Source organism: Chaetura pelagica, unplaced genomic scaffold (genome assembly GCF_000747805.2).
Source record: "Chaetura pelagica isolate M959 unplaced genomic scaffold, ChaPel_1.0 scaffold66, whole genome shotgun sequence".
Taxonomy (NCBI): Eukaryota; Metazoa; Chordata; class Aves; order Apodiformes; family Apodidae; genus Chaetura; species Chaetura pelagica.
Window position 1 is genome coordinate 3286357 of NW_009953811.1, and position 20966 is coordinate 3307322.

The following is a 20966-nucleotide window of genomic DNA, read 5'->3' on the forward strand; positions in this document are numbered from 1 at the left end:
TTCAGTGCCGCCAGCCAAACCCTACAAGTGAAAGGGCAGGGTGCAGAAAATGAAGCTGGCCCAGAAACGGCAGAGGTGGAGGCTGGCTGGCTGGCCGGGTGGGATGGATGGGCAGCTCGATGTGTGGGACTGGGTGAGGTTTTTCAACAGCTGGGATTCCCTGGGAGGATCCCTCCTGCCTCCCTCTGTGCTGGCAGAGGCTATTCCTGGTGACTCACCTCCATCTGCCAGGGAGGAAGAGGCAGGAAAAGAAAACTGTAGTCAAGAGTGATTGTACTGCCAGCCCACAACTCTCAGCAGATTTGTGATCTGCTAAAACCACAAGCTTACACTGAGTTTGGACCCTCACGTCAACATGTCCTGAAATGCAGGGACTAACTTTGCATCTCCCAAAATGCAGGGTAGAAGCCAGAAAACGCCTTTTTTTTTTTTTTTTTTTTTTTTTTTCCAGTGCCAAGGAAAAAGGCAGGGCTGCTGAGCTGAGCTGTGCAGAGCTTTGCTCTCCCGGCAAGGCTGTAATTAGATGTGCTTAGTCAGCCCTCTCCAGCAACAAGCGCAGTGAGCGTCACATTTTGTTTCCTGGGGAAAAGCTCCTTTTTGGAGTATTGCCAGGAAAAGCTTACACTGTTGGTTTTTGGGGGTTTTTTTGGAGAAAGCGTAACGAGAAAAAAAAAAAGAGAGGGAGGGGGCAAAGAGAAAAGTGCCTACGGATCTAGGTTGATTTATTTTAGTCTGACCTCTCCTGAAACCATTACTTTGCACATTCAAGCTGACTGTCATCTCCATCCAAAAATAGCCCTGCTGGATTCCCAGTCTCCCATGCGGGTCCTTTCCCACTTGACTTCCAGCCACAATAAGCCCTGCTGTGCTATTTAAAAAGGCGCTGAATTTGAAAGGTGAGGGCAAAGTCTGTGCTCACAGGGCGAGCACCCAGCCAGCACGCCTGGTGATTCCTCTCCGTGTAGAGAGGTGTCTGCACACAGCCAGTGCTTGTGGTCCCTGCAGCTAGCGGGGTGTTGCAGGCTCCCAAATCTTGAAAGCTTCCTTGCTGCACAAAAAGTTTCCTTGTTGGGACTTCCCACGGATGGCTTCACCCCAAGCTCCCCTGCTCCCCAGAAAGACTGTACTGTGTATGATACAAGTGTAGTTCATAATGCTATGCTAGCACTTTAGACATTTCCCTGTTGATTCTTCAGACACACACCCTCAAATCTCCCCGTGCACAGGGCTACTGAAGTTGGGAAAGGAGAAAACTTATGACAGTTTAGTCTGGGGCTGCTGGTTCCCTGGGTTGTTGGGTGCTGGCTCTGCATTGGGTGCTGCACTGCTTTGGCTGTTCCCACCATTCCTCGTTGCCCACCCTGTTGTACAATGAGACATTCAAGGACCCACACACCCAAATCATTGCACAGGACTAGCAAGCCAGTGCTGCCCAGAAAGGCCAAGCCACTGAACAAGACAGGACTTGGCATCAGGCACTGTCCCTCAATCAGTCAGGGTGTTTAATTACTAGCATGGTCTGACACAGGTTTTGGCATGTGCGGACTAGCCCTGTCCCAGGCTTTACTTGGGCAGTGTCCAGGGCTGAGCACCTGTTCCAAGAGGGAAGACAGTTGAGGTAACCCTGTCTGGGACTGGGAGAGGAAGGAAGAGCATTCAGTCATGCACTATCTGTCCTGTACCACGTACCCTTAGGGCCAGGGAATGGGCTCTGGCCCACTTCACCCACTAGTATAGACTTGCCACAGCAACATGTGGTTGCAGGGGCTGGTTTGTCCATGCACTGCCTGGTGCTACAAGGAGAGAGGAAGACCATGCATTCTGGTTCTGCTCTGTATCACCCCTTGCTATGGGGTTTGCCTGTCGGCCCCGGCCCAGCCTGCAGCTGAATCAACATCTCGCACCAGCCGCTTCCCTTGGCACACGCACGTCGTTAGTGCAGGTGTCTGCCTGAACCAGGCCGTTCAGCTCAGTGGGGAAAGGTGTGTTTATTGCCCGTAGCAGAGCTGGTCTTCACTCCCCAAGGAGTTGTTATGAAGGTGAAGGAAGTGCTTATTTTAAAAAGCTGGCACTGGTGAAAGCCAAGGACACCTGGATCTTATCCTCTGTTTTGTTCCCTTTGTTTTTTATTTTGCCAGAGACAAGCCAACGCAGCGATTGTGGCTTGTAAATGAGGTGTGGCCGTGACTTGGCTGGAGCACGGATCACAGCACTGATCTATATTTGGATCACTCATTTCTTGCCAGATGAAATAAAATATTAAAAACAGCAGCTTAAATAAATAAAACAGAAAAACCACCACAGGAGTGAGCTGAACAGTGACCCAGTTTGCATGGCTACGTACGTAGGAGACAACATAGGAGATCTAGTTGTAGAAGACAGGCCTAAACAGCATTGCAGTAAAAACCCCCTATCTTGCCACAAGCAGGTACCAGGAATGCAGGAGAGCACACCTGGCCACAAGATTAATGTTCAAGCCTCCCATCCCAAGCATCTTTGATGCCAGGTCTGCATCCCACACATTCAGATAGAGCAATGCCTGGACCCCTTGGATCTGTGACTACTATCTGAACCACAAAAGGACTCTGAGAGGATCTCATGGAACCATCAGTGTCCTTCATGTGACAACAGTGTCAAAGCAAAATACTCATAATTTCACCTGACCCTCCAACTTTGCTTTCACCACCGACTGGATCCTGTAGAATGGAGCAGTGAAGATCTACCAAAAGATTAGTTTTCACAGCTCATTCTCAAAGCAACCCCAGCTCCAGTGCTCATGGGGAAGAAGGGACTGAGCTGCCACCCTGCAAGAGGGAATATGGCTCTTTCTCCTGTGATTTTACCCTGGCAATAGCCAGAGAAGATCTATGGGTGCTTTGACACAACCTCAGTGAAGACAGATTTTCTCATTTCTTTAATTACTACTATGAGCCAAAGACAAGGCTGTGTTCCCCTGAAGCATAAGTGATGTTTGGGGGATAAAAAAATACATTTCCCAGATTACCTTTCACTAAATCACACAAGAAAATAAAAATTACCCTGATCCTCCCCCTTCCACCTGTCTTCTCCCTGTTCCTCCCCAGGAATCCCTTCATGCCACATCCAGTTATGCTTCATTTACCAAGCCAAATATTTGGCTTTCTCCACATCTGAGTGTGCAGGTTCTCCCTCATGTTGGTCTCCAGGAGCACAGGCAATGCTTTGAAGCACAGCTGGGGAAGAAAACTGGTACCACACGCTTCACCATGCAGTAGCCAGGAGGAGATGCATGTCCTTCTTGCAGGGGCTCAAACTGACTCCACTCTCTTTTAATTTCTTGTTTCCTTTACCTTTCAAGGAACTCATTGAGGTTGACAGTGAAGTGGTGTTTGAACTGGCTGCCTACATCTTGCAGGTAAGCACCCACCTTCTTTCCCTTCGTGCTTCCTTGTGTTGCATTAAATTTCCTGACCGGCCAAATCCAAAACAGCTGCCCAGAAGTGCAAGGGCAAGATGCCTTTGCACCATTTGCATCATTTATACCAATGCAAGACCAAGCAGACCTCAAGCCAGACCTCTCCAAGCATGGAGCAGATTCTACTGCCCAACATTTTGCATATATAACTGCATATTATGCTTGTACTGCCACAGGTATCCAGTATCATGGGGTATGATGTATAGCCAGAGAACATCTGAGTGATTAATGCAATTTCCTAGGTGAAAAAATTTCACCATGAGAACAGTTAGACAATCTCCCAAGGGAAGTGGTAGATTTTCCTACACAGTTTTAAGACTTAGTACACAGTTTTAAGACTTAGCTTGACATGGGCCACCTCATTTAAACTGTATTATTACCTAGGAAGATTGGACCAAATGATCCTTCAAGTCCCTTCCAACCTGACATTCTATGATTCTATGAAATCCATTTACAGTGGGTTCTTCTCCAATGCCTTTATTTGCAAATGTTTCCCTGATGGAGCTTGCCCCTCTGATGAGCTCCATACGCTTCTATAAATGCAACTGCCTGTATTCTCCAAGGTGGGCAGAAGGGCTTAAAGGTGTTCCAAAAGAATTGACCAGAAAAAAAAATAAAAGTTGTTTTTTCGTCCTGCTCTTCAGGAAGAGGGAAAGGGTCACAGAGCAAATTACCAGCAGCAGTTGGTAAATCTCTAGTTCCCAAAGAGGGATCTTTTCAGGGTAGTGGAGGTGTTTTTGTGAAAGTTAATTCAGGAGTATGACTGTGGGAACAGATCAGAGATAATTGTCAGATGATTCCTGTTCCCCTTTTGTACAGTGTAGTTTTCATTATTTTTCCCATCAGCCAGGAAGCTGTGAGGAGCCATGTGAGCAGAGAAGCTATCCCCTCAGCCTGCACCAGTAACTAAAGTGCATTGCCCTTCTACAGCACTTTCCATGTTAAAGAAGCAATTAATGTGTAGGGATTTGAATCTTCATTAAAATCGTTCTATGTAACAAAAATGGAGTGAGACAGTGAGGATGGGGGACTCAATTAAAAGCACATTATAGAAATTGCATGTTGGCTGTTGGGGGAATACGCATCAAACAACAGGCTCATTGTGAGAAGAAGCAATAGGGTTATGAATCTATTGTCTGCTCATCCTAATGAATAACTTGAGCTCTTAGTAACTGTACAGCCAGATCCAGATCTGCCCCTGTAACCCTCCTTGCTGTGATTGTTTCTCATGACAAACACAGGATGTTACGTGTATTCCTGTAGTAGTTTGATGTGTAATTTAATGAAAACAGTCAAAACAAGCCACACCTCTGTTGTCTGTAGCCAGAAATTACTACAACCCATGTTTGTGACAGTATCTAAGCAAAACAAGAGGAATCATACTGCATTTTGTCCTACTTCTCACTTCAGCATTGAGGTCAAAGAACTGAAGTATAGACAATCTACCCTACAAAATTGGTTTTTAAATTCAGGATGCTCATCCCTTTTCAGGCCAGGGCATATCCTTTGGGCGTTGCTCTATGTTGGACTATAGTCATTATATCATAGAATCACAGAATGGTTTGGGTTGAAAGGGACCTTAAATATAATCTAGTTCCATCCCCCCTGCATGGACAGGGACACCCCCTCAGTAGACCAGGTTGCTCAAAGTCCCACCCAACCTGGTCTTGAGCACTTCCAGGGAGGGGGCATCCACAGCTTCCCTGAGCCACCTGTTCCAGTGTTTAAGGACTCCTTCCTATGAACCAGGGGTAAGCTTGTCTGCTGTTCAGTTCAGGAAACAGGAAGATAGTAAAGGACTGCTTTAGTCTGCAGCCTTATTTCAAATTGCTATGTTAACAGAACAAATTAAAGTACTACCAAAGCTCTGAACTTTACCCCAGTTTCATTGCCCTTCTCTGGACACACTCCAGCCCCTCAAAATGTGTGTTGCATCTATTGAGGAGGGGACTCACCAAATTTTGAGGATTCACCAGATACCCAGTAAGACTCAGGTACTCCTCTATTCACTGGAGAGAAACCTTATCCAGCCCTTTAACATCAGGCTGTGTTGGTAGTAAATAGAAATAACTAGATATATAAGTAAGGGAGCTAAATACTCCTCCAAACACCCAGCAAGGAGTTAGAGAAACCTGTGTCTTGCGTCCCCTTGAAAGCTGATAATGAGCTTACTTTTTGAAAGTCTTAATTTCTAGAAAATAATCAGAATATTTGTAAAAAGAGTCAAGGGAATTGCAGTCCCAGAGGCTGCAAAGCCACTGAGACTTCAGAGGTCTTCTAGTAATGTGGTATCCACACTGACCAAAAAAATTACTTATTTACTAGCATTATTTCCTGCAGCTTCTTGGGTATTTACTAGCAGAATGAGGAATTATCTGGCTCTGCATTAAGCAAACCTTTTGTTTGTTAATCTGCCCGGTTCACTGCATGTATCATGGCACTTGACATTAGATACTGGTTCCAAAAAATACATGAGGAATCAATTACGACAGGAAATTGCTGCTAAATGAGTTTTGCAAATGGAAAATCTTGAACAGTTGTTTACCTTTTTTTTTTTTCAATTTTTAATGGTACATTTTTAATTTTTCTTTCTCATTTTACAGGAGGCAAAGGGAGATTTTTCAAGGTAGGTGATCTTAAAAGCTTTTGCCATTATGTGCTGTGAGAATGAATCTGGAGAAATCACTGTGTGAGGGATGCAACTGGGTTATAACTGTGTAGCAACAGGAATATACACATTGGTAATATAGACATTGTGTTTCCTGAAAACAGTTCTTCACAAAACACAGCCTTTGACTAGAGAAGGCCTTGCAAACAGCATTGTTTGTGACTTTGTTATTGCAAATCTCTTTATATGTCCATGAAGTTCAGGAAATAGACTAGTCTTCGGAAGGAAATTGCTAAGGAAATGACTCTACAATCACTGTTATATCAAAGACCCGGCCAGAGGCAACATTGAAGTTCCATCACTAATTGATATTTCAGCTTGAATTTGGACAGAGTTCTCAAAATCACAACTTAGATGATTGGTTTTGTTGAACTTCCGCTATCCCTTGAGCCAAATATTCAGACTTGCTGGAGGAAATTCAAAGAGATGAACTGTGTTTGGTGTTTCAGGAGGCTGTTAGTGAAATGCCCAAGAATTTTCATTTAAGCTGACAGTATCTGTCAGTTCTGTATTAGCAGTGACCAAAGGTCAGATAGCTGTTTCATGCCTCATGAGAGAAACATGGAAGTTCTTCACCTGAAGCCCAGGCAAACTATCTATGCTAAAAAATCCACAAACTCCATGTATTGCTTTTGTTGACCTGAATGTAAGTTCAGCTGGAGGACCACAATATCCATTCAAGTTCGTTTCAGAGGAGAAAACAAGGTAGGAATGGGCAGTGAGGTTGAACTGCCAGATAAGCTGAAAGTACCTTTTTTGTCAGGATTGATTTACACTGAGAAGACTGTATGCACCCATTGGAGATTGTGAGTAACAGGCAGAGCAGATGAACAGCTTCCACCATTTGGTGGTCTGGGATTTCTAGCCAGCTAAAATTGAGACAAATCACTGAGAAGGAACAATGAGTTGAAAATATTGCTTATGTATCATGAAATCTGAGATGACATAAGGTAACCCTTAGTAAAAGGAAGTTCAAATTCAGCCTTATCATTTCTCAAAACCTTCATCAACTTGCAAAATCCTGACATGCATCTGACCACAGAAACACAAACCTAGTTTTGTTTCATTTTTCAGTTCCACCAAATTTGGAATAACTGAGCTACCAGCAGTGTTTATTTAGGGGGCACTGGAGCACATGCAGTTCTTTTCCTCTTCAGTCTTGGTTTTCCATGCACTGCCAAGTGCTCAGCCCAGTGGAGCTGAGCCAAGCAGAGTTTTACCTCTCAAATCTGTGATGAACCACATCTTCCACTGGTTTTGCTATGAAGAACAATATTTAATGTTTCTCAGAATGTCTTTGACATGACAAAAACACACCCAAAAAGTGTACTTTTAGACCATGAAACACAGAATAGAAAGGAATCTGATGGCTCAGGCTAATAGGACTGAAAGCATTTTATCTTCAAGTATCTGTTCCAGACCAGAAGCATAACCAGCCAGTGGAAAGCATCCATTTGCTAAAAGCTGTTTGATGTCCTTGTAAAAGGGATGATTAAGTTTATCACAGTGCATTTCTCTAGACCTCAGAGAAATTAGGAATCTTCTCTGAGTGCACAGAAGATACCTCAATACATGGTGGTAACCTCTTCCTCCACATCAATGTGCCAGTCACCATCAGCCCTGTTAAAACAGTTAGCTCTTAGAGCTTTCCACCTGTGGATCACAACAGTTTGAAGTGGACAGGGGAATCCCTACATCCAAGTCAATCAGAGAAGTGGTGTCTTAATAACAACTTGCTGGCACTGCCAGGGATCTTAATTTATAAAATATGGTAAAGCAATCTGCCTTATTAGTGGAGTTTAAAGCCTATTCTTGGAAGTAGGTAGAAGAATACTATCCTGACCCTCTATGGTTAGGAGAAGACTTAGCATCTCCATGGCTGTCTGTCCAGCAGGTTCCCTCTAACATGCACTGACATGGGTTTATATGCTGGGTGAGATCCAGATGCTACTGAAGTCAACATGAGGTCATTGTGGTCAAGATTTTGCCTGCTGAGATTTGTGGTTATTCATATCAGAAGTGTAAAATCTGGGAGGCAAATCAAGCCTGGGGCCAGCCAGAGAAACTGCAGATGGAAACAAATGTTCTGACTTCTCTTAGGGCTGAAGTTACCTTCAGTGTTTGAAGTTAGTTGAAGTTGAAATGCTGTTTGAAACAGAAGTGGCTACTCTTTGAAACAGAGAAGCTCTGCAGTTGTAAAGGTCTTGCTGCTGAGATTTAAAGATAATATGTTGTGCAGGGCATCATACATTGCGTGCAGGCTGAACTCTTGAACTCTTGCTTTCTTTTTGAAGAAATAAGTTAATTCTAAAGGATTGCAGGCTTGGAACACAGACTGCAGATTTCCCACACCTGTCCTGTCTACTGCCACCATAAGATTTATAGCCTGTAAGCCTACAAGTTTCTCCTTGGCCCTGATCCAGAAAAGTGCATAAGCACTGGCTCATTGGTAGCAATGGGAGAATTGCTGTTCGCCGTGAGAGCCTCCCTAGGGGCCGCTGCTGATCACCTCAGGTGCTGGGATAGTCAATGAAAAATTGTCAAAATTCAGCTGCAGGTTGACACCTGCCCATGTTGGCCTGAGCGTCATTTCCTCCAAACCCCACTGTTCCCAGGTGGTGAATCACAAGGGGCTGGTTCAGGGCTCCTGAATGCAGTTGCAAGTTTGCTTTTTGGGCCTCACAGGAGCTCAAAATCGGAACTGATCTTATGAACTCCAATGGTCAGTTTTCTACCTCTGTGAACTGATGCACGTCCAGTGGCAGCAGCTCCCACTGCTGCTTTGAAGGAAATCATTCCATGCCTCAGAATAACAATTACACTTACTTACTTACTTACTTACAACACTCCTCTTTCCTTATCCCAGAGGGGGCTTATGTGTCATTTCAAGTATATATTCTGCATCCTTTGGAAAGGCATCATCATGTATGAGTCTGTGCTAATTTTTGCCACCTTGTAGTATTGCCTAACTCAGGCATTGCAATGACTACCCAGTGCTTGGTAAGCCTGGAGAGCACTTAGTTTTGAGTCACCCCTATCAATCTCAAACTAAGATGCCACAATAGCCCTGACAGATCAGTTTGGCATCACAGAGAGCAATTTGGCTAAGGCCTTTTCCATTTCTAATGTGTGTTTCATTTCAGAAACAAACCCATCAGAAACCCAGAGCTCCTGAATCCATTTAGATCAATTAAGAAAAATATTTCTCAGTGTTTGCAGTAAGTTTGCTGTAGCTAATTCCTCAGACAGACTCTCATTGCTAGGTTTCTTCCAGTTAAGCAACATGAGACATTTCAAGTGAACCCCAAGTATCTCCCAGCAACATACAAAAGAACAAGGGAGGAAAGCAAACAGCCAGTTTCCTGATAAGCAGAATTTCACAATCATTTCAACGTTTGGGAAGATGGTGATCTAACATAGTTTCAGAATTACTTTTCCTTCTGTGTAACCAAGTGATATTTAACCAATTAGAATTTATGAATGGGTTACAACACCCAGGCTGCACTCTTGCAACCTTATGGAGAAGATCCTAAATACTGTATTTCAAACAGTACCATTTAATCCAAGAATTTCAGACTCTACATTTCCTCTTTCATTCAACAGAATTACTTATCATACTGAGAAGAGTTAATAACTTTAACCTGTAGTCTTGTTTTGTTACTAATCATTGTTATTACACATGCTGGAAAATGCATGGATTTCCTTAAACGTAACTGCATCTGTAATGTTGCTCAAAATTATTACAACCAATTTGCAAAAATTGTTATTCACAAAATGCTGATGAAGTGGCAAGGTAGACCTCTTACCCTCATGTGTAGACAGAAGTACACAGATGTGGAGACTCATTTACTTGGCCAAGAGTCATTAAACAGGCAGTGCTAGAACTAAGATCAGAACTCAGGGATTCCTGTCTTCTAGGTCTACTCTCCAGTCAGTTGACCTTGTTTCTGGATATAAAACCAGCTTTCAGGAACCCATGCAAATGGCTTTTCCAGTTCAGTTTTCATATTGCTATTCAGTCTTTTCAATATTTTAAGTTCAGTGCAAGAATAAAGTGGTCAGGAGAACACAAAGAAAGTGTATTTGGACCCTTTTCCCTGCATGTTAATAAATCTCTATCAAAAGCACCCTTCCATCTACAGCAACCTTGGAGGTTAGACACTTTTGACTAGAAAATAAATGCAGCACAAGTGACCAGATTAAAAAAACACTTTCTAAATACAGTAATAATATTAACACAGTGAGATATTTCACTAGAAAGAGTGGGAAAAGCAGGAAGTACAAAACCACTTGTGACCCTGCTGGAAACATTTTAAAAATTAAGGGGTTTGGTGTTTTAAAAAGAGCCAAGAGGGAAGTGACCTCATGGCCACCAGTTCAAATGCAACCTGAGTAATTATTTTTTTTTCCCTTTTCTTGATTTGACATCCTTTTGGGAGTCAGAATTCATTTATCTTGAGACACGTCTTGCCAGAAGACTTAGTGAATACATGGACTGTGGAATGAAATACCTTTTTGTTCCTGGAAGTGATTACCTGCAATTCATTTGGTGCTTTGAAGTTGTGAGGCACTACCTTTTTGGTATTTTCTAGGTACTGAGCAGAAATGCTAATCCTATGCAACAAATTCACTAAGAATGTTTTTTCTCTGATTCTTAAGAGATTTTTTTTATCCCACTGCAAGCAAGCTTTGCTCCTTACTGACAGAAAAGAGGGAGCTGAGTGGTGTTAGCCCTTTCTTTTCTGGGAGCTGTTACTGATTCAGGCTTTTTCCCAGACTCTCAAAGATAGTTACTCACCACCAATCTTGCCCTACTTAACCATTTTCTGGGCTTAGAAAGTCCCTGTTTGGAAATTACTCCCTGTTTTCCCAGAAAAGTTTTGGAAATTTCTCAACTTCCTCCTATGAGCAGCCAGCCTCAGAAATTCTTCACTTGAGAGCAGTGACTGCTGCTTGGTCTCCGATCGTGCTGGGTTCTGGTTTGTTGGGGGTTTTTTTCCCCAGTTTCTTTCAAAATGTCAAAAAACTCCGTAAGAGCTGAGTATGCTCATGCTGTGGAGGAGACATCTCTGGGCAAACCCAGCAAACTCTGTTAACAACAACAGCTTGTTTTTTGGGCTGCCAGTCACAGAGCAGGGTGTCCAGATCAGGAGATAACACGGAAAATAGCAGCTTCTTGTTCAGACTTGTGCAGATATTTACCTGCCATGGAAGAAAAAATCTGAATGGTTTTTGAGCATTTGCAGTTATAAAGGAGGATCTATCTGATGGCCAAATGACCATGAGATTTAGGCAGCAGTGGGTCTTCAAACACTGTGAAGAGTGATTTGATTTGAGGTGCCATGAAGTGGCTTTCTATGTGTTTAGCATGGAAGTGGTTGCCTTAGTCATTTCTTGTAAGTGCTGTTCTGCACATCTTCACTCTGCAAAATTTGAACCTAATTAGAATTTGGGCATGTCTGTCATAGATTTGTCTTGACTAGAAGTTGCAGTCCTGTTTTGAAACTCCTGAATTGATTTTCAGGGCACTACCATGATCATAAAAACCCAAAATGTCTGCACCAGGATTTATGTTAGTGGTTTACCCTATGGCTCAACCTAGCAATTAACCTGCAAACTCCAATTAAGACAAACCTGCCTAGGTCTCAGGCAGAGACCACTGCTTGGGTGTGCAAATGTAGAAATGATGTGGGAAGATTTTTACAACAACTCAAGATCATGTCTCTACAAGCATCCATACAGACTGTCCCAGAGACAAGAATGAAACTCAGGATGACCCAGCATTTCCTAGGGCTCCTTGGGCCTTTAGCAGATGTTAAGGATGGCTGGTCTACAGCTGGGAATGCTAAGACTACCTGTCTGTCTGGTTAATGGCCCTCTGCCCTACAGGAGAAGAAAGTGGGCTGGGAAATCTGGAGCTCTGGAAGAGGGGTTTTTCTCCACAGCTCCAGAAAGCTCCACACTTTTTGGCGAGATAAAGGGCAGTGTACAAGAAGGCAAAAAAATCCTCCTGCTATTAAGTAGTAAACGAAAACCTTAATTCTTTGGCATTCCTCAGTGTCCTGTCTGGCCCTCTTGGCTTGCATTTATATGATTTTAAAAGTAACAGCAACAGTCTTCCTTCCCAAGTCTTTGAGGAAGGTTGTTTTTTTTTCCATATGCACATAATTCCTTGTGTGTTTAAAAATGGGAAGGGAGGCATTTTGGGTTTGTAGGAGTAAATCCCATGGTATAATTTAATCTGTGAGAATCTGTCTCCTGTTTCATGAGCTTCCTAGTGTGCAGTGATGCTGCTCCAGTGGCTACTGTGACCACTAGAGGTTGCAGAGAGGAGAATGTTAATAAAGTTGTTGAGACTGGTCCCACGGAGGGTTTTGGGAAGCAGGACATAAATTCAAGCTGGAGTCTTACCAGGGAAGATGTTGTGGAAATGTCAGGTCATTGAAGCAAGAGGCTAAGAACAACCTGTGATACTAAGAAAGCAAATCATTACTTCTTGCAGCAGGTTGTAAGGTTTTAAAGGAAGGTGCTTTATTGCACCTGAAAGCATTACTTTTTCTTCTCTTGTTTTTTTCTCTGTATGAATATGTCCATGGTACCTTGCTCAATGAAATGTGACATGGTGGCTTTTGTGTCCGGTCACTGATAGGAAGTACTTCAACGTAACCATCTGGAAGAGCTTCTCTCCAATTTTGATAATAGAGGGAAAAGTTAACTGGGCTGCCATAAAACAAATAAAGAGAGAAGAAAAAGTGCCTTTTGTTAAAGAGGAACAGATGTAGAGCTGTAGCCGCCTGCCAGCTAGGTCAGGTTATATCAAATATTGTGGTTGTTTTCTTGTAGCCTGATCCTCCTTTTGAACTCTCTTTCAGCAATGAAGTTGTAAGGAATGAATTAAAGAAGCTGCCAGCCCTTCCAACGCCAGCACTGAAGGAGCATCCTTCCCTAGCTTACTGGTAATGTATCATTCTGCTGAGAATTCTGCTGCTCTGCCAATAAGTGATCTGAGAGTGGAACAGAGATGCAGGGATTCTTGCATTCTAGCCCTGGGTTTACCACTGACTCATTGCATGATTCTGCACCAGTAGAGCTACCACCCTGGGCCTCCATTTCCCTGCCCACTAAATGGCTGCACTAATATCTGGCCAGAAAATTCACTGTAAGTGTGCAAGTGTCTGATGAAACCAAGAGGCCTTGATATGCCATTTCCCTTCCCAGCAATTTGCATCTGTGCAAAAAGCTTTCCCAGCTTGAAATGTCAACCTTTTTAACTGCTCTGTGTTATTTTTGAGTGACTGAACTTCTTCATGCAAGTCCTTTCTGTATGGCATAGCTGAAGTAAAAGGGATGTATTCCTCCTTGTATATTACCTAGGTGATGTTCAGAGGTGGATGCTTGTGAGCTCAGTTTTTATTGCAGTGTAGGAGCAGGGTCACAATTAAATTCTGTATGCCCCACACACAGAGACTGTGTGCCACCCTGCCTATCCCTTTTATCTCTGCAAATAGGAAAGAATCTGGGCAAAGACTGTTCACTAATGGGGAGATGCTTTCATTTTAATTTCTGTTGCTCCTCTTTCATGTTTGTCTTTAATGCATTACCCTATAAGCCTGGGGGTGGAAGTGAACTTCTTTATCTGCTACTTCTTTTAATTTCAGCATCTTGGTAATCTGAAGATCGTAGGGAGAAACAAAGAAGTTTGTAGCTTATGATCTCAGCTCTTCCCTCTGCCAGGAAGGCCATCCACTTTTTCTAGTATGGCTACAATACTAGAATTAGCTATACCTAATAAGCAAGCTATTCTATGAGGTCTCCTAACCATTTTCTGAGCACATCAGGAGAAACTCAGGTGTCCCCAGCTGAGGTTAGGAACACTGACACAAAAACTCTGGATCATCACAAGCTCCTGGTGTTTATGTCTAGGAAACAAACCAAACCAAATCTTTATGAAAAAGTGATAAATGGAGGCTGCCGTTTCACTAGAAGAAGCATAGTCTCCCTCTTCAGAGCATCTGTTTCCTTCTTCCAGGAATTAATCCACACATGACAAAGCAGTGCATTTCCAGCCAGGACAGTGGCCTGGTCTGACTGATGACTGGTAGCTCTAGCTAAAAGTCACCATGAGAGGAGCAGTGGGAACAAGTAGCCATGGACAGGGAAGGCAAATCTGACCCTTCATCAGCAACACAGACTGAGGTCTTATTGAAGTGCCCACCCAGCCTTTGTGCCAGTTGTCTGTGATGGTATTTTACACAGGAAAGCAGTGACAACCCACAAGGCCTGTCAGGCCCTGCCTGCCCATCAGGATCTGTCTGCCCCCACTGTCAGCGAGTGTTTGTCAACATATAACATAGTATGTTAACATGATGTTAAGGATTTCTGCTGGGAAATCTCAGTGAGGTCTGGGCCTGTCTCTGTGCATTAGACACTCTCCTTGGGTTTGGGCTTTATTGAATCACCTAAAGCAGGAAGAGCCATGTAAAGACCTCATGCTCAAAATGGAAGTGCTTACAGTTATACACAACATACAGCACTTCTTGCAGCTGTACTTAATTTTGTGGGAGTTCTCATGTGACTGAGAACAGGTTGCAGGTTGGGAAGCTGGCTGTTTCCAGTGGGGTAATAAAACCAATGGCTACAGTCCTGTGACTCCCTTGTGATTTCACTTCACCCAGGTCTCAGAGACCTCTTAGACATCAGTAGTTCATTATTCTTTAATGGTGCCATTTTCATCAACACCCACAGAAATGCTGAGTGCTCTCAACAAGAGGTTGCTGGTGAATTGGGCAAAAAGCCTCTGAAGTACAGATCAAACCTCAGTGATCTAAGAGGGCAGCTTTTTAAAACTGTGTTTTCTGACCCTTCTGCTTTGCAAATTGCACACTGGACACAAATTCCATCCTGTTCTTTTCTGTGTGCAATCACTTTTATGCTTCCGCTCTTCGGCATTGGCACAAAGAACAACTGAATTTCCAACTCTGGAAAGAAACATTTAAAACATAAGGGGTGGGATGAGTTATTCCTTTAGTTAGTTTAAAACAAAGAAAAGATTCCTATGCTATATTTGCATAAGCGGAAAGGTACTAATAGGTGATAAAATGGATAATCAAGTAAACTATCTTCAGCAAGATAGTCGGATAGCTCTGCGTGAAATACAACATTTCTATCACACACCATGAAAAAGCATCACCTGTTGCTCCTATCAAATGTAGTAAGACCAGTGGGATGAGTCCTGGATTCTTAGGTGCAGCAAGGGCTTAATCAGCACAGTTTGGTGCCTCCAGCTCCACCTTCATGGAGACTTCTGGTTGCACACCCTTGCTGCAGGCCTTTCCCTTCACTGTAACATCTTGGAGGCCTGCAGACATCACCACAAAACTGAAGGTTGTAATTTTTATAGCATCAAGTTGTTGTTTCCAGCTCTCTACAGATTAAGAATCAGTTGCACACCTTGTTTTCAAGTATCTCTTCGCATCACTGATTACTGGTGAAGCAAGCAGGGGCTTTTTGCTGTGGTTTGTTTTTTTTTTCTTTTAAATGAAAGCTGAGCTTTTGGTCCTCCCACACAGTCCAGGAGCTGGGCCCCTGAGTTTTGATTTCTCTTGCCCATGCATGGAAACAACATCATTATGTTAGACACAAAACTAATCACAGAGACTGGAAAGAACCTTTAGAAAATGTGGTAATTCACAGTCCTCCTTTCCAGCCACTGGCATTGCATTTTAACTCAATTCAGATCCTTCCCAAGAAGCCAGCCCAGTACTAGGTTGTCAGTAACAAAGCAAGGAGGAGATGCAACAGCACAGAAGTGGGCACTAAAGTGGAATTTTCAGCTTACTAGGGGGAAGACAGACTTCTCCCAGGTTCCAACAGACTTTGAATGGAAGCTTGTTTTTTAGCAACCTTAAGCACCAGCGTTGCCAGAAAATCCACCTCTGAAAATATCAGGTGAAAATTACTATTTCGCTCCTCTAATAGGACAGAGACATGAGGCTCTGATCCTGCTCTCGGTCCTTCTGGCCCAAGACATGCTCTTTTGCCTTCAGTGGGACAGTGTATGACTTCAAATAAAGACATTATTAAGTTCAAGAATATAATCAAAATGGACAAATCAGGTTAGAAACACAACATCAGGGAACACCAATGAGTGGGCAGCTATGTAAAACAGCTCAATGTGCTGGGAAGAGAGGGGGGAAACAATTACCTTTGAAAATCTGGATCTGATGATGAGAAACTCTGGCTGTGCATTTGTTTGCAAGCTGTCTGCCATCCATCCTGTAAGCTGCTGGAACTGAAGGGATTTCTTGGTAGTTCTAAAGATCTTTATCAGAGTTGTCTGCTGCAGGATATTATCCATTTATTAATTATTGCAACTTTGGGAGGAATGTTTTATGAGCTGGCAGACAGAAGTGCTTCAGCAGCCTCTGTGTCTCCACATTAGTTAGGCATCCTCTGTCAGCCCTGCATTATGAATGAGTTTCTGTGTCACTCACACAGCACCAAGCCAGAGCAGGGGCAGAGAAGATGTCAGCTGGTGGTCCAGGCAGTGTCCCAGCACCCTCCCAGCTGTCAATAGCAGCATGGCAGCTACTAGGAGATGAACAGCTGAAATGATAGGGGAGAATGTTTATAAGCTCTGCTAATGCTCCTTTTGAGCCATGAATGATTTTGCTTGTTTGCCCTGGCACATGCTGGGCTTACCAGAGCTGGAGGCAGAAAGTCATCTCTGTATTGGATGATTGTCTTTGCACAGGGCAGTGGGAAAGAAAAAGGAGTTCAGAGAGGTGTTAGAGGAGTGACTGTCATGCAGCTGAGGTGGGATTCATCTGACCAAGAACACTTCTTCAACACAGACCTCTCCATCTGAGCTAGGTGCCCTCAGCTCCCTTTGTTGTCAATAGAGAGAAGCAACAGGAACCTCCTTCCAAGGAAGCCATCTGCTCTGGAGTAAATGTTTCTTTCCCCAAAGTGTGACTACCCCAGTGCTGTAGAAAGGTGAATGGCAGCAAATCCCATGCTTAAATATTCATGGCTCAATTGATCATTCAGGCCTGTTTTTTTGTTGTTGTTCAAAAGAAAGAAGAAATAAGATCATACTTATCTGGCACTTACATCTGTAGACCTCAAAACATTATGCAATGAAAAGGAAGCCCATCAGTATCCTAACAGAGCAATGGAGACATAGTGTTGCTTGTGTTCGTTTAGGAGAACTGGGTAGAGCCTGGATTATCCCACATCTTTTAGTATGAGTTAGGAACTTAACTTTATTCATCCCACTGTTCAGGAATGCTCCCTGACATCTGATGTGCCCTTTGAAGGAAACAGGCCGTGCCATCGACTGACTTCCATCTCCAAGGGGTATTGTCTGGGAACATACTATTATTTAATAATAATCCTCTGTAAGAAAGCAGAGCCCATCCAGAATCACATTAGGTAATCAGCATGTAGGTACATCTATCCTTTCCTTGAATGGCATCAATATGAGAGCTGATCTGTACAATAAACTGCACAGAGTGGAAACCGAAGTTAAGAGCATTTTGCACTGGAAAAACTCCATTGTTTTCTGAGAAGTCATTCCCGGTTTGTTCCTGTCTGAGACAGAGAGGAATTGCATCCACATGTAATCGTGGTTTTAAGAGGTAATTTCAAAGGGCTGTAAGCCCTCTCTGTCTATCTCTTTATTAAGAATGATGTTTTTTGGAGATCTTCCAGTTCTGAACACTCATGTAATTCAGTTATTTCTCCAAAAGTAATCCTGTTTATGATAATCATGGCAGGAGAACCAGGCTCTGCCTTCATGTGCACGCCCATAACATCTGGGGTACTGGTTTGGATCAGTGGGCTGAATAGGGTTTCATAGCTGTTAAATTTACAGCTTACAGATCATTTTCTAAGCATTAAAATTATTCTGAGGGAGTTGGTGGGAGAGCTGGACCATTCCTTTACCCATGTAATTTGTCACTGATTCTCAATCAGCACCCCATACCCACTGTGTTGTGCTGGTGGAACAACTCTTCACCTTACCCCCAAAAAAGCCCTTATATTATAGAATGAGTGGGGGACGTCACTTGGCAAGTTACTCTTAGACAAGTAACAGGCTTGTGGGGGAACAGCTGCCCTGCTGACAGTCCAACAGACCATCTACTTTGAATTGCTCTGTGCTGCCTACACTGTGTGTTTCTGGTCCTCTCCCTTCTTCCCTGCACTACCAGGGATGGATGCACAGTCCATGGATGCTCCCCCCATGCCAGGCCCCACGCCCCAGCTGTGCACAGCAAGTTTTGTTTGTCACATCACAGCACCATGTGTCCTCCTTGTGATGACACAGAACAGAACATCCCATGTGTGATTTCACAGCAGACTGTGGCCTCTACCTGTGTCATCACTGAGGACATTGTGAAGGCTGGACCCAGCAGGGATAGGGCATCTCCTAGCAGAGCTTTGGACTCCACACAGATCTCTCTGGCACAAGGATGCGTATGGAGAGGGCACAACAAGAAGATGCAGTTGTGTTAGCAGGGCTAGTGCTCACTGAAACACTGTAGCTTTCCACAAAGTCCTCATAGGCATCTATGAGTAGTTCTGGTGAGGTTGTCTACCAGACCATCCCACACTGCTGTGCTCTTTCACATTGTCTTGCAATAAAAGTAGTTTCAGTTCTGCCTGGGGAAGGATTACCACATGATGGACAACCATGTGGCTGCCTTTAAAAGACCTCCGTGGGGGCCCCAGATGGGCCTAGGAAATGCCAGGAGGGGGGAAGGCCAGTTCACACTGGCCTAACCCACATGCAGCATGATGGCGTTAGATGGACATTTGGTACTAGTAGAAGCTTATGCAGTGCCAGGTGGGAAGGGCACAAAGGTGGCATAAAGGTAGTTTAGGTTTCCTTCCTCTTGGACTGGCAAGGCCTGTACAGTATCTCGAGGGGACTCAACAGTTCCACATCCTTGGTGTTGTTGAGGTTAAACCTCAGGACTTGAGGTTTGACTGTCATGCCAATGTAACAGAGCTGGTCCTGTGAGCATTATGTTGCTGGAAGTTAGAGAAGAACCAAAGTCAGACCAGGCTGAAAGTACCAGGCTTGGAGGCTGTGATGACTTGCATGGCTGTAGATTGAGAGGAACGTTCTTGAAATCAACAGACATTACTGTGAACCTTAAAAAGGAGATAATTGGTTTATACTTGCCCATGGTGTGACCTTGCTAGCACAGCTGATTGCATGCATCAAATAGCTCTGATTATGTGCTCTCCTGCTACACATTCACTGGAGAAGAAGGAAGGAGATTCTTTAAAAGTGAACTTCCAGGTGCCCCTCAGTATGTCATTTTGGTTATGCTGATCTGTTCTTAGATGCTACCATGTATAAGTGAATGTCTCAACATGCATTTGTCAAACACTTCCAGAACTGTTCTCTGACACAGAGGCCCACTGGATTGGAACAGCCCATCTATACCTTGAAACTGCCTTAGCCTCCATAGCAGTGTTGGGAATGGGCCCTGGCACATGCCAACTCCAAGTGCAGTAGCCAGGAGCTGCCTGGGAGAATGCAAGTTTGTGTATGGAAAGGGACATCAAATTTTAACAGTAAAGGGACCCAAGTCTGAGTGCCTTGAAAACATTCCCTGCCACTGTTTAACCTGCTGTTATTGACTCTGTGTACACTAAGAATTTAACTCCTTGCAGAGAGAGATTTCTCCAGGGTACTTACACCAGTGCTCCTGTAATGCTTTTGTGCAGTTGCAATGAGGAGTAATCTGTGAAGCTTAGGACTATTACTGGCCACCAGTTTCTGAAAGTTTTCCCTGTTTTCAGAGAACGTGGGGGGCTTGGAAAGAAGTTGCACCAGTTAGGGCAAAGCAGAGCTTGAGAAGCTCCATCACACATCTGTTTGTCACACTGTAATATCATGGGTATTGCTTGTAGATAGCCAAGTAATGAAGAGGGAAGAGTCTGTACAAAGAGATGCTGTGTGAGTGAATAAGGTTCTTCCAGGAAACCAGCTCTTAGAACTATTTTTATTCCTCCTTGTTTACCCTGGGCTGCATCAAATAACCTCATCTAACACTTTTGCTGGCCGTCTTCTAATTCCCTCAGTTGGTAGCTGTGTTAACAGAAGTATCTCTTCCCCTTTGGCAATATTCTTAGTCATGATACGTCCTTTAAATAAACATCTCATTTTTTCTTTTCCAGTGAGGATCGAGTCATTGAACATTACAAGAAACTAAATGGTCAGACAAGAGGTCAAGCAATTGTGAAGTAAGTGAAATAAGAATGACTTCTTGTGACCTTTGTTTTATCAGGAAATATTTATACTGGGCTCTGAATACAATATGTAATTATGTCTCCCATCTCAAAGCTTTATTTTTAAGTATTTATGTACCTAATTATTTATTTAATAAAGCCTTTTTTTCCAGATCGTTCTCTCAGCTTCTCAGACATGTTCTCTTATGTGTTGTTTTGCAGTTACATGAGCATTGTAGAATCCCTCCCAACATATGGAGTGCATTATTATGCAGTAAAGGTACGTGCTACAACAAAGGCTCATTTATGGAATTAAACTGTTGTTGGAGAGGGAGGGAGAAAGGTACAAATAACCATCCTGCTTTCAGAATACAATGCACTGCTACTAAAGTCTCATTTCACTTCCTGTGGTAGGATAAACTTATTTCAATTGCATAGTGAATGTTTGGTAAATACAGCTCCAAAGAGGAAAATCCTGTTATTGGAGATAAAACTCTTGCAGTCCTATTGTACTGGAGATGTTCAGCCCACAAGCAGTGGCAAGCTCTGGTGATGCCAGTGAACCAGCACCAAAGGGACAAGCCAGACATACCACTGGCA

General features: G+C 43.5%; 1 protein-coding gene across 1 annotated transcript in view; it reads left to right on the plus strand.

The window, feature by feature from the left end:
- The window catches only part of FRMD4A (FERM domain containing 4A), a 185495-nt gene that overhangs the window by 108686 nt on the left and 55843 nt on the right, over positions 1-20966 (plus strand). Inside the window, exons 6-10 of the mRNA XM_010001285.1 lie at positions 3338-3394; positions 6058-6080; positions 12995-13078; positions 20316-20381; positions 20589-20646. Of these exons, the coding sequence (XP_009999587.1) occupies positions 3338-3394; positions 6058-6080; positions 12995-13078; positions 20316-20381; positions 20589-20646 (288 nt within the window). The remainder of the gene's footprint in view (positions 1-3337; positions 3395-6057; positions 6081-12994; positions 13079-20315; positions 20382-20588; positions 20647-20966) is intronic.